Here is a 19415-nt window from a genome sequence, read left to right as displayed (position 1 = left end):
ACCCAGTGGCTTCAAACTCACATTGGGTGTGTGTACGTGCATGCTCAAGAGCCTGGGAGGAGAATGGAGGAGAGCGATTGTGGCGTAGCCATCCACTCTGAGGGGTGATTTCTCACTTTTCCTTATATTGTCTCTATCTCGGTCTTTCTCCTCTTGGCACATGTATCCTAAGGCAAACAAACAAACAAACAAACAAAAAACCCCCACCTCTATTAAAAAAAAAGATAAGAAAAACAAATACAAAAAGCAGCAGCAGGGGCTACTGGTGTGGTGGTTAAGGTGTTGGACTCCCACATGGCTGACTGTGAGTTGAGTCCTGGACCTGGTGGCTTGCTTTCTCACTTTCTCTTTCTCTGGTCAAATGAAATAATAATAACAAATGAAATAAATCATTCTTAAAAAACAAAACAAGCAGCTGGAGGGGGCCAGCAGGTGGCATGGTGGTTATGATACTGGACTTACACATGGACAACTATGGTTTGAGTTCCAGATCTGGTGGCTTGTTTCCTCTCTTCCTGTCTCTCTGTTTCTCTCTGTCTCTCTGGTGAGCACACATGCCCTATAGCAAATTAAAAAATGGTAATAATAAATAAAATTAAATAAATAAATCTTAAAAAAAACAAACAGGTATTCTTTGATGTATGCTATTCCCTACATGTTAATGTCCCAAATCAGCCTGGATTTTATTAAAAGTAGTAGACTGGTCATATTAATTTCTTCTCCCTCTTGAAACCTCAAATGACAGTAAAACAATAGAAAATGCATAAACATACAAAGATAAAAAGAATGAGCAGTAGATTAGAGATTTTATCATGTCTTTTTTTTTTTTTTTTTTTAAGAGAGTTGTTTTTGCTATAGGGCACATGTGATTGCCAGGGAGACAGACAGAAACGGAGACAGAAAGTGAGAAATCACCCTCCTTGGAGGGGATGGCCATGCCACAATCCCTTCTCCATTCTCCTCTCGGGATCTGGGGCATGCATGAACATGAACCTGGCATGATTTTTAAGCCATCAAGTCTAGGACTTGAACTGCAGTCAGCCATGTGGGAGTCCTGTGATGTAATCACTACACCATCTGCTGGCCCCAAGATGTTACCATCTTCAGAAGCTAGAAAGCAGTTAAGGAGTGCAAGTTAAGGGGTGTGAAACTGAGGCTGAGCAAGACCTTGTTTTCATCATAAGCTTTCTAGTTCTATTGGATATTTTAAAGAAAATGTAATTAAAAGTTAAATATATGCTTACTATTGTTATAAAGCATTTCAAATATGTTTCAAATATAAACAGAAGGGGAACCAGCAGTTAGCGTAATGGCTATGTCGCTGGACTCCCACGTAGTCGACCGCGGTTCGCGTCCCGGACCCGGTGGCTTAAAACTCACGCCGGGCGCGTGTGCGTGCGTGCCCAAGATCCCGAGAGGAGAATGGAGGAGAAGGGATTGCGGCGTGACCATCCCCCCTGGGGGGTGATTTCTCGCTTTCTGTCTCTAATGTCTCTCTCTGTCTGTCTGGCGAGCGCACGCGCCCTATAGTGAAAATCTCTTAAAAAAAAAAAAAATAAACAGAAGATGAAGGTGTTCTGTGACAACTCCAGACCCCCCTCTTTCTTTTTCTTTTTATTTATTTATTTATTTTTTTGGAGAGGTTTTTGCTATAGGGCGCGTGCACTTGCCAGCCAGACAGAGAGAGACAGAGAGACAGAAAGCAAGAAATCATCCCCCGGGGAGATGGCCACACCGCAATCCCTTCTCCTCCATTCTTGTCTTGGGATCTTGGGCACGCATGCACACATGCCCAGCGTGAGGTTAAGCCACCGAGTTTGGCACTTGAACCGTGGTCGACTACATGGGAGTCCAGCGACACAACCATTACGCTAACTGCTGGTCCCAAGACCCCCCCCATCTTTCTGGAGACCCAGAGGAAGTGAAGTATCAGAACACTAAAGTTATTTTGCCCCAGGTGAGTGGGAATTAATATTTGTAAATGTAGTTGGAAATTGGAACTTTGGTTTGGCCAGCCTTGTGGATTGATGGTTATAGAAGCAAAGGCCAAGAGCCTATTTGGGAGGTTTAATTGAAGGAGACTATCCCCATACTAAAGTATAATCTCCAATGGTTGCATTGCCAGGGTATGAGTGACTCAGCAGTAAACTCACAGCTCTTACCCCACCTCCATGACACTGCGGGAAGAGTACTCTTGGTACTGAGTAAAGAGGTTAACAAAAGGAAAGGGAAAAAAAATTCTGAGAAATTTTGTCCATAGTCCAGTCTTTACACAGAACTTAGCCTTCATTTGCGTCACCTGAGCATTTCAGGGAATCTCAAACTATGCACTTAGTTTGTGGGGGTCTTGGATTGGTAACCCTCAGGGCCTGTTAGAATCAAACAAATTACCTCTGAAGAAAGTCATCTTCATTCCCAAAAATAATTTAAAAACTTTTAAAAATGATTTATAGCGACACAACGTTATTTTCAATTTGACCAGAGTAAGACACAGAGAAAGAGAGAGAGAAAGTAAGCCACCAGGTCTGGAACTTGAGCTGTGGTCAGCCATGTGAGAGTCCAGCGCCCCTAACCACCACACCACCTGCCGGTCCTAAATGTCTATACTTTTGACGCAGGAACATGGGGGCGCAAGGGGTGATCAGGCCCACACTTGTAGTGAGACACAGATTTTTGTCCCATGCTCAGGAAGAATTGGAGTCACAGACACAAAGTGGGGAATTTATTAAAAGAGATTTCCTAAAAAGGGAGGGGTCCTGGAAAATGGGTTGCCCCCCAAAATATTCTTTTTTTGGAGAGTTTTTTTGCTATAAGGTGCATGTGTGCACTTGCCAGAAAGATAGAGAGAGACAGACAGAAAGCGAGAAATCACCCCTTAGGGAGGATGGCCACACCACAATCCCTTCTCCTCCCTTCTCTCGGGATCTTGGGCATGCACGCACACACGCCCAGCGTGAGTTTAAGCCACCAGATCTGGGACTTGAACCACGGTCGGCTACATGGGAGTCCAGCGACATAGCCATTACCCCCATAATTTTTTAAGGACAGTGAGTGATTCTCAGTAAACAAAACTGAACAAACAAAAAAACGAAGCATTCAAGGAAACAAACACCATGAATTAGAATAGGCAGAAATAGAAAGACACATGAAGAGCTGAACTGAAGGGCAACTGTTAAGTGCTATGCAGAGGAAGCTGGGTCCCACAGGGCCAGCTGGTTCCAGTCCTAGCCCCAGGGGCGACATGCTGGACACAAGCACATGTGCCCAGGATCCGGATGTGATGGAGGCTTGGAGAAGGATTGTGGCATGAACGAGCCTCACTAAGGGATTCTCTCTCCCTCTCTAAACTGCCATCTAAATGACGATGGTACCTAGTCACACAGTACAGTACTGTATTGCACTGGACGCAGAGGTAATATGTTTTTTGCCAAAGGTATGAAATGATAAAGCCAAGGCCAGCAGGTGGTGTGGGGGTTAATGCGCCGGATCTCACATGGCCGACTGCACAGTTTCTTTCAGAACTGGTGACTGGAAAATCATGCCAGGCACCTGCGCATAGGTGCCCCAAATCCAGTGCAGATTGCCCATCATGGGGGATGACTTCTCAATCTCCCTCTCTCTCTCCAGTGAGTGCACATGTCCTATAGCAAAAACAGTAATAAAAACAAAACAAACGAACCAAATCAAACCCAAGAAAAGAGTTCCCCAAAGGACAAAAAGCTGGGGGTGAGGGGGGAAGATGAAAACTAGGACTAGAATCAGAAAGTCAGAGTCCTTCCATTGTAGACTTCAGACATCTTCCTCTCTTGCTTTCTGTCATTCAGGGGAGACATGCCTTGGGAGATGCTTTAACAATCATTGGCTATTAGGCTCAAAACTGAGCTACAGGGAACCAGCAGTTAGCGTAATGGCTATGTCGCTGGACTCCCACGTAGTCGACCGCGGTTCGCGTCCCGGGCCCGGGGGCTTACACTCACGCCACATGTGCGTGCATGCCCAAGATCCTGAGAGGAGAACGGAGGAGAAGGGATTGTGGCGTGGCCACCCCCCTTGGGGGGGTGATTTCTCACTTTCTGTCTCTCCGTCTCTTTCTGTCTTTGGGGCGCATGTGCCCTATAGCAAAAGTTCTCAAAAAAAAAAAATAAATAAAGAAGAAGATTAGGCTGACTTCTGAGTAAGCCACACTCCAGGAAACTTCTCCAAAACTGAAGTAAGGGCCAGGAACCTAAATGAGAGCTGTCCACTCAAAGTTGTGTGAAAGACTTCAAGAACATTTGGACACCTCAGTAAGCACTTGATGTCGGCACTGTAAACAACTTTTTTGTTTTTGTTTTTGTTTTTTAAATTTCTGCTATAGGCTACATGTGCTCACTGAAGAGAGACAGAAGAAAGTAGAAAGCATCTCCATGGGAAGACAGTCATACCTCCATTCTCCTCTTGAGATTTTGGGTACAGGCACATATGCCTGGCGTGCGTTTCAAACCACCAGGTCTGTGACTCAAATCACAGTTAGCCAGGTGGGATCCAGCCACTCCAACCATCGTGCCACTGGATGGTGTGTAAGCAACCTTTTCTATTCAATGGTTGGTGTTAAAGCCACATTTTCTTTTTCTTTTCTCCCTATTTCCTCATCTTATTTGCTTTTTATTTGCTCCCAGATGCAGATATCAGATATCCATGTGTTATCCTGGGATGACCCAAAGTGTTAGCATAGGCATCTGTCTATCCAAACTTCCCCTCACAGAGCCCATTCTAGCAATCTTCATAACAAACATGAGTGCACGCTGGAACTGTACTTTGGCCAGTCATGTTTCTGCAACTTCAGGGACTTTTGAACCTACACAATTCATTTTTGTGCCATAGCTGTCTGAAGTTATTTTACTTCCTGATAGCTGTAATTCTCTGACTCAGTAAGAGACACCAAAATTCTTTCTGTGCCGACTTAATATTTAATTCTGAAGAGAAGATTACCAGTGAAATACGTAGTTTACTACAGTGAGACCCAGAAAAAAGTAATTTTCACTTTGGGCCACTCACATCTGCACAAACCTGGCAGTGATAAAAGTTTTTCCCCCTTTCCATTACTATAAACTTTTAAAGAATTATTTTATTTAACTTTATTTATTTTTAATTTGACAAGAGAGAGAGAGTGAGAGAGACAGAAATTGAGAAAGCAAGCCGCCAGTCCGGGATTCAAACCACGGTGAGGCATATGGGAGTTCAGCACCCTTATCCACCATGCCACCTGCCGGCCCCACCATTACTATAATTTTAAACATTTTTTTCTTGAGATCAGATTTTGTTCTTCTGTCAAATTTTTTTCCTTTCTTTGTTTCTTTCTTTCTTTTTTTTTTTTAAAGAGATTTTTGCTATTGGGTGTGTGCACTCACCAAAGAGAGACAGAAAGTGAGAAATCACCTTCTAGGGGGATGGCTATACTGCAATCCCTTCTTCTCTAGTCTCCCTTTGGGATTTTGGGTACACATGCATATTCGCCCAGTATGAGTTTTAAGTCGCTGAGTCCAGTTCATGAATGTAGAAGTCCAGTGACATAATCATCATGTCACCTGCTGGTCCCGTCAAGCTTTTTTTTCACTCATAGAGCTAAAGGTATTTATAGTAAAAAAAAGTTTTTTTAAGGTTTTTGCCATGGGGTGCATGTGCTTGCTGAAGAGACAGAGAGGGAAAGTAAGAACTCATTCCTCAGGAGGATGGCCACCTGCTGGCCCCCACTATTTCACCTTTGGACCTCTATTGCTAGTTTTTCTCACTAAGTTTGATTAAAATTTGTATTTTGTTATTATCTTACTTGTCTAGCAGCTGCTTCCCCATTAAACTGTTTTGTTTGAAGGGTTCATGTGAAATGTTAGAAATAATTATTACTTAAGATAGAACTTACTATGGAAGAATAGTTAGTAACAAGAACCTAGATTCCAGAGACACCCAGTACCAGCTCTACCTCTTATTAGTTGTGTGACTTTGGGCAAATTCCGTGACCGTAGCGTGCCTGTTTCCATATGTAAAAGGCAAGTAATAAGAGCATCTAGCTGGGCGCAGCTGGGGACGTAATGGTTAAGAGCTGGATCCCACGTGGTCAACTATGTAGTTTGAGGCCCCAACCTGGTGGCCTGAAACACATGCTGGGTGCGTGTGCATGAGTGCCCAAAATCCCAAGAGGAGAAGGGGGTTGCAGCAGGGCCATCCCCTTGGGGAGGGTAGTTTCTCTCTCTCCCTCTGCTCCCTGACCTCCATGAGCACATGTGCCTATAGCAAATTAAAAAATAATAATAATAAAAAGAGTATCTACCTCCTACGTGAATATGAGTACTGAATACATCAAAACTCTTGAGCAGATCCTGGCACACAGCGCTATGTGTCTGTCAGTTGTTACTGACAAGGGGCACATGCAGCTTGTCCCCTTGAATTCCTTAGGCATCTGTTCCTCTAGGATGGTTCTGGTGGTAGTTCTACCTTTAAGAAGGAAATATTTATTTCTTTAGAAGACATGAGTTTTCCTTCAGAATTCTTAAAATGTTCTTATATTTTTTCTCACTTTTACACAATTCTGTTTCAAAATGGGGTGTGCTATTATACATGTAAGAAGAATATATTAGCCTACAACAGAAAAGGCTATCCATTGACCTACGTGCTAATTTTTTTTATGCTGACAAAACTGTCCAGACAACAGAGATTCATCCTCACTGGAATAGACACATATTCTAGACGTGGACTTGCCCTCCTTGTTCAAAATGCTTCAGCTGACACTGTCACCTGTGGGCTCACAGAATGTCTTGCCTACCATCATGACATTCCACACAGCCGCCTTAACCAACATGCCACTGGCTGTCCCTGCACATGACATCTTTAATATAAAAATTAAATGGGAGCAGGCAGGTGGCATGGTGGTTAAGAGCACTGGATTCCCACATGGCTGACTGTGGTTCAAGTCCCAGACCTGGTAGCTTGCTTTCTCTCTCTCTCTCTCTTTCTCTGTCCCTCTTGGCTCAAATTAAAATAAATAAAAAAGAAACAAAGTTAAATGAAATAATTCTTTAAAAAAATTAAATGAATAAAAAACTATAGTGGGAAGGGTACCCACCAGTTTCAGAATACTATTTCTTGGGAAGAGTAAGGAAACTGGTGATAGAGCAGAATTACGAAAAGGCTTTAAATGAACCTACAATGTTTTAGTTTTTTCTTTTTTAACTCTAAAGTAAACAAAACCCTCAAGAATATAATGAAAAGGAAAAGCCTAAAATTTGCAGTTGAAGAAATTTAGCAGAAAAGGACATTTGAACATCTTATCTTCTGAATATTCCTACCAGGTTTGTACGCAAGTAATGTAAGTAGACACATTTTGGCAAGGACTCCAGGATAATCTACTTTGTAGTTGGTAAGACATCCTAAGGGAAGATCGAAATGTCCCATGCCTACATAGAGACTCTCACAAGAGACTCACTTACCGTTGATTATAAAGATATACAAACTTAGCTTTTTAGTCCCAAATATTATCTCTGACAGCCTCGCTAGTCAGTTAATAGAGAATAAACATGTAAGAAATCATGTTCTTGAAAGTTATGTAATAAGAGACTTTTTTACTTAATGAATGCTTTCACAGATGACAAGAAATTTGTATTAACTGTATTATGTGAACTACATATATCTATATTTTAAAACTGTTTCGAGATGAAGTAGCCACAGAGGGCTGAGAGGTGGCGTGGTGGTTTAGGGCACTGGACTCCCACATGGCCAACTGTGGTTCAAGTCCTGGACCTAGTGGCTTGCTTTCTCACTTTCTCATTCAATCTCTCTCTCTCTGTCCCTCTCAGGTCAAATTAAAATAAAAAATAAAAATAAATAAAGTTAAATAAAATAATTCTTGAAAAAAAGTAGTCACAGTACATGAAGATATGACACTTGTAATTCAAAGCATAATGCTATTAAAACCACATAGCAGGGCCAGCAGGTGGCGTGGTGATTAAGGGCACTAGACTCCCATATGGCTGACTGTGGTTTGTGTCTCAGTCTTGGTGGCTTGTTTTCTCACTTTCTCTCTCTCTCTCTCTCAACCTCAACCTCCCTCCCTCTCTGGTCAAATTAAAATAAATAGAGTTAAATAAAATAATTCTTTAAAAAAACCACATAGCTGCCAAAAATGAACACCAAGCAAATAGGAAATCAATAGTTTGTTATTGTTAATAACCCATCGGTGCCGGGAAATGCACAGCAGTACAGAGCACAGGATAGAGAGAGAGCGTGAAAAAACACCCACTAGGAAGGATGGCCACATTGCAATTTCTTCTCTTCCATTTTACTCTTGGGATTTTGGGCATGCACACAAACACACCTGGCATATTTTTCAGGCTGTTGGGTCTGAGACTTGAACTGCACAGTTGGCCATATGGGACCCAACTGCCTTAACTACCAGGCCAAGTGGTTGGCCTCAGATTCAATTTAATTACTTAAGTTAATCATATGTAGACACATGTCACTATACATTTGTCAAAACCCATAGAATCATACAGCACAAAAGTGAACCTTAATATAAACTATGAGCTTTAGTTAATCATCATGTATCAAAAGTGGTTCATTAGTTATAACAAATATGTCACACCCATGGCAAGATATTAATAATAACGAAAATCATGTGGGGAGGGATGATAGGATGAGGTGGGTATATGAAACTCTGTGTTTTATCCACCTTATTCTTTTTTTGGGGCCACAGGGCAAATGCTCTCTCTAGAGAGAGACAGTGAAACAGAGCGAGGTGGAGCGGGAGAAAGTAAACCCTAATGGGGTGGTAAGACTATAATTCTTTCTTCTCCGTCTTTTCATCCTGTTGGGATTTTGGGCATACATGCACATATGCCTTGTATGTTTTTCAAGCCACTGGGGCAGGGTCTTGAACTGCAGTCACCGATGTGGGATCCAGCTCTCTTAACCATTTCGTTATGGGGCCTGTCCTGCCCAATTATTCTGTAAGTCTAAATCTGTACTAAAAAAATGTCTATGAGAGGCCAGCAGATAGCATAGTGGTTACATCGCTGGACTCCCTGGGGATGATCACAGTTTGAGTCCTGGACCTGGGGACTTGAAAATCACACCAAAGGTGTGTGGACGTGCCCAAATCCAGGAGGAGAATGGAGGAGAAGGGACTGAGGCATGGCCATCCCCCTCAGGGGGGTTGATTTCTCACTTTCCCTCTTACTGTTTCTGTCTCTCTCTCAGGGGAGGGTACATATCCTATGGCAAAAACCTCTAAGGAGAAAAAAAAAGCCTACGAATTATTAAAAAAAAAAAAGCAAAGGGACCAAAATAAGTAACTTGTTTAGTTCTATTTATAAAAGAAATACTGGTGTTGGGGCCGGCAGGTGGCAAGGTGGTTAAGGGCACTGGAATCCCACATGGCCGAAAACGGTTTGAGTCCATGACCTGGTGGCTTGCTTTCTCACTTCCTCTCTGGTCAAATTTTTAAAGAAAAGTAAATAAATAAAGTTAAATAAAATAATTCTTTTTTTAAAAAGGTGATCTAAGTGCCTTCATATCATAAAAAAGTAATTTCAAACAAATTAATATGTGGAAAGTATAAAACTTTTATTGTATTTTACTAGTCTTCTAGACCTTAATGTGTTATTAGGTACAGAGCAACAGATTCCATTTGGGAACAATAAAACATATTTCATTAAAAATAATCCACTAATACTTAAACTTTCCTTTGTATACTGGTGATACTAGGTTAAATATCTTCTTAGAAATGCCATGTCAACAGTTTATTTTTATTTTTTATTTAAGCTTCTAAAATGTCTGTTTCCCAATGTTTTGCTCTTACTTAATGGAAATGTCTGTGGTGCTCGAGGATGTGAACAAATCATCTTACAACCTCCACCTCCACACGCAAGTGATAGCACTTTCACCTCTATTCTTCACAGTGCTGGTTCTGCTTGACATTTACTGGCAAGATTTAGCTCCATAGATACGAACAGAAATGCAGGTCTGACAGGTAACATCAACATCAGGACTAAAAGTCCCAGGATTACAAACCACTGCAGAGGAAAACACATGGAGGAGATGATTATCATTTAGAGGTATTTTATAGCAACAATAGAAATCTGCCTCTAGTATCACATCATTTCTATAGCTAAATTATACTGAGTAATGTTCATCTAGTTAGGCTGTGGAAGATTGTTTATGAGTTTCAAGCTTTAGAATCTGATGATCTTAAAGACAGGAGAAAGACTCCTAGCTATCAGTATTTTACGGTATTTTCAGCAGTGCCTATTCCTGAGTTCTCATTCTAGTTTTCTAGTTCCTATTTCTTAGTTCTCTACTTTCTAGGTAGGATTGGCATTTTAAAATACCTGTTTATTAGGTAGAACATTGTTTTCCTTTATAGTATAGTAGCTTAAGTCAAAACACCAGCAGATGGTATAAAGGTTACATCGCTGGACTCCCATGTAGTCAACAATAGTTCGAGTCCCAAACCTGGCAGCTTAAAGCTCATGTGCATGCCTGCCCAAAATCCTGAGAGGAGAATGGAGGAGAGGGGATTGTAGTGTGACTACCCCCTTGGGGGATGATTTCTTGCTTTCTATCTCTCTGTGTCTCTCTGGCAAGTGCATGTGCCCTATAGTAAAAATCTCTAAAAAAAAAAAAAGAAAAGAAAACATCATAGAAGTGTTTTGTGGCTCACTTGCAGTGGTGCAAGTGTGAAGGTGTTGCTGCACGATGGCTGGGGCCACATGGGGGGTCTGGGTTTGGTTCCTTGCCTAATCTAAATAGGCTGGACACGGTGATGCACGCCTGTGGTCCTGTCTAACTGGAAGGATGGGGGAGAAAGGACCCAGCATGGAGAGATCCTATCCAAAACAGGTATCTTTCTCTTTCTCTCTCCCATTAAAAAAAGAATCTTAAGTTTTGTAACATAAGAGAGTACATTAGGAAGAATAAATCTATATTAAGATAACTATATTGGACAAGAAGATGGTGTAGTGGTTACATTGCTGGACTCTCACAAGGCCGACTGCAATTCAAGTCTCAGACCCGTGGCTTGAAAATCATGCTGAGTGCATGTGCATGTAAGCCCAGATCCCAGGAGAAGAATGGAGAAGGTATTGCAGTGTGGTCATCTCTCCCAGGGGTGAGGTCTCACTTTTCCTCTCACTGTCTTTTTCTCTGCCAAGCACAGGCAACTTATGGCAAAAACCTCTAAAAAAAAAAAAAAAGGAAGAAAGAAAGAAAGAAAGAAAATTATATTTAGAAATTTGGACTTTAAACTTCTACTTCCCCATGGCTAAATAACATTTTTTGTAAGAGAATCATTGTAAAGACTCAGTTCAATGATCTTAAGTGAATTATGTATCTATTCTGAAAATATAACCTAGATATTTAGATATTTATATTTTATAATTACCACAACAGCTAGCACAATTACTGTGTAGACCTTCATTTTTTCCAAAGCCTGGTCGACAGCTATCCATACGTATTACTTGAAAACTATGGGGCACAAAATGCATAGCTGGTAAAGTTTTATTCAAGCGATGATCAAATATATATGCTTGGCTTCGAAAAAATTCTTCTATTCGATTTCTTGCCTGAGATTTTAAATTATCAAAGAGAAATACAATTACTAAGCCATGAACCAAATGTCTCTTCCTGTATCAGAGGCAATAAAATGTAGCACAAGCAGGCCATGTGCTATACAATAGATGAATTCTTAAAAAGTTGTTAATAATAAAATTAATCTAGCCTTAGTCTTATCAACTATTATTAACTCACATGTACAATGATTTAAAAAATTTATGGTTTAAAAAATTTTTTTGAAATAACTGGAGCCAGCAAGGGGTTAAGAGCTCTGGAATCCCACATGGCTGACTGTGGTTCAAGTCCTGGACCTGGCAGCGTGTTTGCTTTCTCTCACTCTCACTCTCTTTCTCTGGTCAAATTAAAATAAATGAGTAAATAAAGTTAAATAAAATAATTCTTAAAAAAATAATTTGTAAGGACAAGCAGATGGTATAATGGTTATGTCACTGGATTCCCACATAGTTGACCATGGTTCAAGTCCTGGACCTGGTGGCTTAAAACTTACACTGGATACGTGTGTGTGCGTGCCCAAAATCCTGAGAGAAGAATGGAAGAGAAGGGATTGTGGTGTGGCCATTCCCCCCAGGGGGTGATTTCTTGCTTTCTGACTCTGTCTCTTCAGTGAGTGCACATGCCCTATAGGGCATCTTCAACCTGAACCCAGAAATCAATAATACTTTATATTTAAAATTTAAAAAATAAAATAATAATTGGGCCAGCTGGTGGCATGGTGGTTAAGGCAGCTAGATCCCATATGGCTGACTATGTAGTCTGGGTCTCAGACCTGGGGGCCTGGAAAACACACTGGCATGTGTGCATGCATGCCCAAAATCCCGAGAGGAGAATAGAGAAGAGATTGCCATATGACTATCCCCTCCTGGGGTGCTTTCTCACTTTCCCTCTCTGTCTCTGGTGAGTGTATGTGACCTATAGTAAATGAAAAAAATTTTTTCAATAAAAATTTAAATTTACTCCTCAAAAGTGTTTTTATGAAGGATATCACAACAAATAGATTTTTGAAGAAACTTTTTAATTAATAAAAAAAAGTATTGGGCTGGCAGGTGGCATGGTGGTTAAGGGGTTGGACATCCCACTTGGCCAACCACAGTTCGAGTCCTGGACCTGGTGGTTTGCTTTCTCATTTTCCTCCTCCTCTCTCTCTCTCTCTCACACTCTGTCCCTTTCTGGTTAAATTTAAATAAACAAACAAATAAAGTAAATAAAATGATTCTTTATAAAAAGTGAAGTATTGGGGACCAGCAGTTGGCATAATGGCTATGTCGCTGGACTCGCACGTAGTTGACCGTGGTCGAGTCCCAAACCCAGTGGCTTCAACTCACATCAGGCGCGTGTGCATGCATGCCCAAGATCGTGAGAGGAGATTGGAGGAGAAGAGATTGTGGCGTGGCCATCTCCCCTGAAGGGGGTGCTTTCTTTCTTTCTGTCTCTGTCTGTCTTTCTGGCGCACGCACGTGCCCTATAGCCAAAACCTGTTCCCCCCCAAAAAAAAAAAAAAAAAAGCGAAGTATTTACTAAAACTTTCAAATAGCTTTATTGACTCTTCATATACTTTCCCCTTATAATAAAATTCTCACCTGATAATTATTTTGAAATTGAGTAAATTAGTGTATTCTCCAAAAATATAAAAATAAATTGTCCACAATTTATTAAAAAGAATTCTTACCTGGAGAATGTTATGATTAGTGATATCTTCACAGTCAATAGATTGAGTGCATGCACTTTTCCACCCTGGTGCAAAAGGATTAACTGGAGAGGAAAAACAACAGATTCACAAAAAGATACTAAAAAGTTCCAGATATTTCAAATAAGAATCCAAATACTGAATTCAGTATACATGTGTGCATGTGTTTAATTCAGCAATTTAATACTAGTAGTAAAGAAAGGTATACAATCTGAGTGATTTATACATTATGATTTCACTCCATCTGGGGGCTAATGGAAGTAACTACAAGGCTTTAAAATAAACAGAAGTAAATTTGGTTAGGTTACTCTGTCTTAAGTCCTGAAAAACATAATTTAAAATTCTGTAAGAATTTACTTTTACACAGCTTCCTCTTTTTCTTTTCTTTTCTTTTTTTGCTAGAGTGCATATGCGCTCACCAGACAGGGTTTCGGGGGAGCACCCCTCTTTGGGGAATGGTCATATCACAATTCCTTTTTCTTCATCTCTCCTTCCTTTAGGAATTTTGGGCATACATACACACCTGCCCAGGGTGCTTCTGAAATTGCTGGGTCCAGGACTCAAACCATGCAGTTGGCCATGTAGAATCCAGCTGCCTTAACTATCAGGTCACGGAGCCGGCCCCATAAAATTCTATAAGAATTTATATATAAAATATTAGTTGTATAGGTAAAGGCTATATTAATAAGATGATACTGCTTGTAAAGGGTAAGAATGTGTTATATTTGAAGGTAAAAATTGTGATAATTTTTAAAACTGTAATCAGGCTGAGACTAATGACATACTTTACTGCCTAACAAACATTTAAGATCTATTATTTATGAGATGTCTTCTGCTGGACCAGCCCATGGCCTGCTAGTTAAGGTGGCTGGATCCCACAAGGCTGATTATGAAGTTTGAATCCTGGACCTGGTGACTTCAAAACCATGCTGGGAACGTGCATGTGTGTGTGCCTGAAATCCTGAAGGGAGTGAGAACTGGAGGAGAAAGGACTGCAGCACGATCATGCTCCATGGGCGGGGGTGGTTGTGTCTTCTCACTTTCCCTATGGCCTACTCTCTCTGGTGAGTGCATGCACCCTCTGGCAAACTGAAAAAAGATGTCTTATATTAGTATGGTAATTACTTTTGTAATCTATCATGGTTCAGGACTAACTCATACAGTTAAAGAAATTTAAACAAATTTTTTTTACCTTGAAAGGCTATAAATAGCTCGGGTATAAGGCCATCACTTGGGATTTTAACAAAATGGCATTTATATGATGGTTCTATGACATGGCATGATAGATCAGAGATTAAATTATCCAAGATATTCTTCAGCACTCTAAAGAGCAAGTCATTATATCTTCCTATACAAGATTTTGTGGTAAAACGTACAGCCATCTGATATGTATAATCAGGTTCCCTGTAGGCTTAAAAAATGAGAATAAAAACAATGCGCCTATATTAATTTCCTCTACCAAATGATTTTTAAATAACATGTAATATTAAATCCCATTGATTTACAAATCAGCATAGGAACTTCACTTTAATAAAATGTTGTCAGTTTGTCCTCACAAAAATACACAAATTTAATAACTTTAATGAAAAAAATGTTAATTTTCATCTGATATGTTATCTACTTTGTACAAGAGGAGAAATATCTTCTTCAGGTTGGCTATATAGATTAATTAATAGTATCATAAAAAAGATTGTTTTGGTGGAGGGTCTTAACTTACAGAAAGTGTCACTGCTGACAGCACAGTCCAGTGAAAGGATCATTAATTTGCTTTTATAGAATTAAAAATCAGTTTTTAAATAACCTGGCAAAATTGTGATAAAATAGATTGTGCTTGCATATCTAGACAGTGGGAAGGGGAGACCTGAAAGAGGGTTATTTAAGACAAACTATCTTGATGTCAATTTAAGAATGTACCTAGTCAAATACAGAAAACCAAAAAATATTCCCTGAGTCATAATGATTTCCTATAATAGACTCCTTTTCATTAAATGAAGGAATCATACACTTAATCCAGATGCAAACTAACTGTGTACGTTAAAAGTGCCTAAGGCTTACCAAATATCATAAAGTCGTATCTCTTCTTTACTACCGTTTCTTCTTGAGTTTCTGCTTTGACAGTTTTGTAAGAAAGAGTACACGTGTAAAGTCCAGACAAAGCCTCTAGGAAGTCTTTCACCATCAGCTTTCCTGTTTTTGTTATATTTATTCGATCACTTCCTAAACAGAAATAGTAAATTATTTAGTTAATTCTTTTTCTACCATAGAGTACCTGTGCATGGAGAGAGTAAGAGAGAAGCACCTTCTACAGGATGTGTGTTCCGCTGGAACTGCCATCTGGGATTCCGCTTCTCTTGAGCGGCACTTTACTGCCAATGTTTGGTTATTCATGTGGAGAAAGGGGCACTCTTTTACATTATTGGTAGGAATGATTAGTAAAGTCACTGTGAAAAACAGTACAAGGTTTCTCAAACACTAACAATAGAACTGCCAAATGATCCAGTAATCCCACTACTGGGCATATAGCCAAAGCAAATCAATAAGTTTATTGTAGCATTATTCACAATAGTTAAGGTAAGCTATGGAATCAACCTAAGGGTCCAACAGCAGACAAATGGATAAAGAAAATGTGATACACACACACACACACACATTAGATATATAATAAATATAATAGATATGATACATAAATATAATGGAATGCTATTCAGTCATTAAAAAGGATGAACTTCTGTCATTTGAGAGTGAATGGATAATACTGGAGGATATTATGTCAATAATGTCAAGTGAAATAAGCCAGGTACAGAAAGAAATACTACATTCTCCCTCATATGTAGAAATTAAACAGAAAATGACCTCCCAGAAGCAGAGAAATGAAGAATGCCTACTAGAGGCTGAGAAGGATGTGGGTGGGGTGGGGAATATAGGATGTTGATTAATGGAAACAAAACTACAAATTGATAAGAGGATGGGGCCAGCAGGTGGCTTGGTGGTCCAATGAATAAGAGAAAAAAAATTCTTTTCTTTTCTTTTTTTTGGGGCGGGGAGGAGTTTTTACTAAAGGGTGCATGCGCTCACCAGAAAGACAGAGACAGAGACAGAAAGCAAGAAATCATCACCCAGGGGGGATGGCCACACCACATTCCCTTCCCCTCCATTCTCCTCTTGGGATCTTGGACACGCACACACATGCACCCAGTGTGAGTTTAAGCCACTGGGTCTGGGACTGGAATCATGGTTGATTACATGGGAGTCTAGTGATATAGCCATTACGCCATCTGCTGGTCCCAAGAGGAACAATTTCTTGTGTTACAGAATACAGTAGGAGGGATACAGGTAATGATAACCTACTATATACTTCATAGTAACTAAAAAAGAGGATTTTGAATGTTCTCAACATAGAGGAATGACAAATGGTTAAGATGATGGGTATACTAATTACGCAGATTTAATCATTACACATTTTTGTAATGAGTACTGAAAATCACATTGTCAGTTAGCCCTGTGACCTAATGGGTAAGGGAGCTGAATGCCACATGGCCGACCATGGTTCAAATCCTGGCCCAGAGATTTAAAAAACATTCTAGGCATATACATATGCATGTTTCAAATCCTGGCAGGATGGAGACGAGACTGAGGTATGACCATGCCCCTTGTGTATAGGGGGGTGTTTCTCCTCTCTCTGTCTCTACATCTCTATCTAATAAGCTCATATGCCCTCTGGCTATTAAAAAAAGAAAAAGAAAAAAAATCACATTTTACTCCCACAAATATATATAATTATCATATATTAGTAAAAACATATATGTAACAATTTAAACATTATTCAGTAAACTTTGAGTTACAAATAGATATGAGTCTTTTATTTTTTAATTTTTTTAGTTTTTGTTGCAGTGTGTGTGTGAAAGGCAGAAAAAATGGAGAAAGAGGGAGAGAGTGAGAAATCATCCCCTAAAGAGGGTGGCCACACCTTAGTCCCTTAGCCTCCATTCTCCTCTCGGATTTTGGGCATGAAAGCACACATGGCTCCTGGTGTGATTTTCAAGCTATCAGCTCTGGGACTCAAACTGCTTAGTCGGTCATGTGGGATCCAGCCACCTTCACCTCCACACCATCTGCTGGCCCTCAATTTTTTTAAATTAATAGGCTATTTCAATGTCAAGAATCCAACAAAATCTTAATTCTATTCTATGACTTTATGGACTATATGAGATAATGACACTTTTGAAACATACTTTGGTTTTCTTTGATTCAGTTCTTGGCAGCGAGTTGTGATGGGTCTGTGCTATTAATTTGCTATTATAGTGCCCTTCAATACTATATACTTTCTTTTTTTTTTTTTTTTCTCTTTTTTTTTTTTTTTTTTTGGAGAGGTTTTTTTTTTTTTTTTCGCTATAGGGCGCGTGCGCTCGCCAGACAGACAGAGAGAGACATAGAGACAGAAAGCGAGAAATCACCCCCCAGGGGGGATGGTCACGCCGCAATCCCTTCTCCTCCATTCTCCTCTCGGGATCTTGGGCACGTACGCACACGCGCCCGGCGTGAGTTTTAAGCCACCGGGTCCGGGACGTGAACCGCGGTCGACTACGTGGGAGTCCAGCGACATAGCCATTACGCTAACTGCTGGTTCCCAATACTATATACTTTCTTTCCATAAGACAGAAATTATTAATGCTAACATTCCAAGGCACTCTTTTAACATCATAAAAAATTACATATTAGCTATTTCATCTCCTGTTATTGATACTGCAGAGGCAAATTTCAGGTTTTATAAAGGTTTTTAAATTAATACAGCTGTGGAGAGTAGTATATAAAAGTTACTGCTTTAGATTTTGCATAGGGAGAGAGAATGAGGCACAGAGTAAGATACAATTTGACTAAGTATGGAGTAAATGAAACTGCAGTTAAAATTAGATTTCAGTTTTTATTCTTTCCAATAAACTAGTTTTTCCTAAGAAAAAAAAACTTTACATAATTAAAAAGAACATGAAAATCAAATAACTTACTTGTTAATGTCTTTTCATTAGGCCCAATCCATAAGTAGGTGGGGTCCACTATTTCTTTATTAGCACGTTGAAAATCCATACAGAAAAGGAATGGGCTATTTTGATGTATTTTTACATATATTTTTACTGTGACAAAATAAAATCACATATAACTACTAATATAGTAAAATTAAGTTATGAAATACACTTCTACCATTCTGTCCCAAGAACACAAATGATTTCTTTTTGAATTTAAGTATCTTAAAAATCAATACATTGGAGCCAGCAGTTAGTGACCTGGTTAAGGCATTGGACTCCCACATGGTCAGCTACAGTTCAAGTCCTGGATCCAACAATTTGAAAGTCACGTCGGGTGCATATGCATGCATGTCCAACATCCTGAGAGAAGAATGAAGAAGGGATTGAAGCATTGCCATCCTTCCTAGGGGATGATTTCTCACTTTCCCTCTCTCTGTCTCTCTTCCGTGAGCACACATGTTGAATGGTGCACATGTGCACGCACACGCACACACACACACACACCCTGAAAAAAAAATCAGTATTTATTATAACATTTAAAATGCTAGTCTGGGGACCAGCAGGTGGTATAATGGCTATGTTGCTGGACTCCCATGTAGTTGACAGTGGTTTGAGTCCCAGACCTGGTGGCTTAAACTCATGCTGGGTGCGTGTGTGTGAGTGCCCAAAATCCCGAGAGGAGAATGGAGAAGGGATTGTGGCATGGCCATCCCCCGTGGGGGGGTGATTTCTCACTTTCTCTCTCTCTCTGTCTTTCTGGTGAGTGCATGTGTCCTATAGCAAAAATAATAAAATAAAATGCTAGTCTGAAGTCTTTTTGCTTCTCTTCTTAAGGTTCTTTTTTTTTTTTTTTTTTTTTTTTTCCGATTTTTGTCCACAGGGCACATGTACTTGCTGGAAACAGAGAAAGTGAGAAATCACCCTTCGAGGGGAATGGCCACATCTCAATCCACTCTCCACTCCAAATTTAGGAAACCTGCACATATACCCCAGTGTATTTTTTTTTTTTTTGAGAGATTTTCACTGTAGGGCACGAGCGCTCGCCAGACAGACAGAGAGAGACATAGAGACAGAAAGCGAGAAATCACCCCCCAGGGGGGCTGGCCACG

The 19415-nt window shown here is 40.0% G+C and overlaps 1 protein-coding gene across 5 annotated transcripts in view; it reads right to left on the bottom strand.

Moving 5' to 3' along the window:
* Nucleotides 1–9604: 9604 nt before the first annotated feature.
* The window catches only part of ZPBP2 (zona pellucida binding protein 2), an 11857-nt gene continuing 2046 nt past the window's right edge, over nt 9605–19415 (bottom strand). Inside the window, exons 3-8 of one of the 5 annotated variants that reach the window (XM_006155913.3) lie at nt 18289–18414; nt 15341–15502; nt 14478–14696; nt 13268–13350; nt 11411–11591; nt 9605–10043 (exon numbers count right to left, since the gene is read on the bottom strand). In XM_006155913.3, the coding sequence (XP_006155975.1) occupies nt 9949–10043; nt 11411–11591; nt 13268–13350; nt 14478–14696; nt 15341–15502; nt 18289–18367 (819 nt within the window). In that variant the 5' untranslated portion in view covers nt 18368–18414 and the 3' untranslated portion in view covers nt 9605–9948. The remainder of the gene's footprint in view (nt 10044–11410; nt 11592–13267; nt 13351–14477; nt 14697–15340; nt 15503–18288; nt 18415–19415) is intronic. The other 4 variants (XM_006155912.3, XM_006155910.3, XM_027774733.1 and 1 more) reach the window with 4 other exon arrangements.

Source organism: Tupaia chinensis, unplaced genomic scaffold (assembly GCF_000334495.1).
Source record: "Tupaia chinensis unplaced genomic scaffold, TupChi_1.0 Scaffold000477_1, whole genome shotgun sequence".
NCBI classification, from domain to species: domain Eukaryota; kingdom Metazoa; phylum Chordata; class Mammalia; order Scandentia; family Tupaiidae; genus Tupaia; species Tupaia belangeri.
Note: the sequence above shows the minus strand (reverse complement) of the source record. Positions and strands in the feature narration are given on the sequence as shown.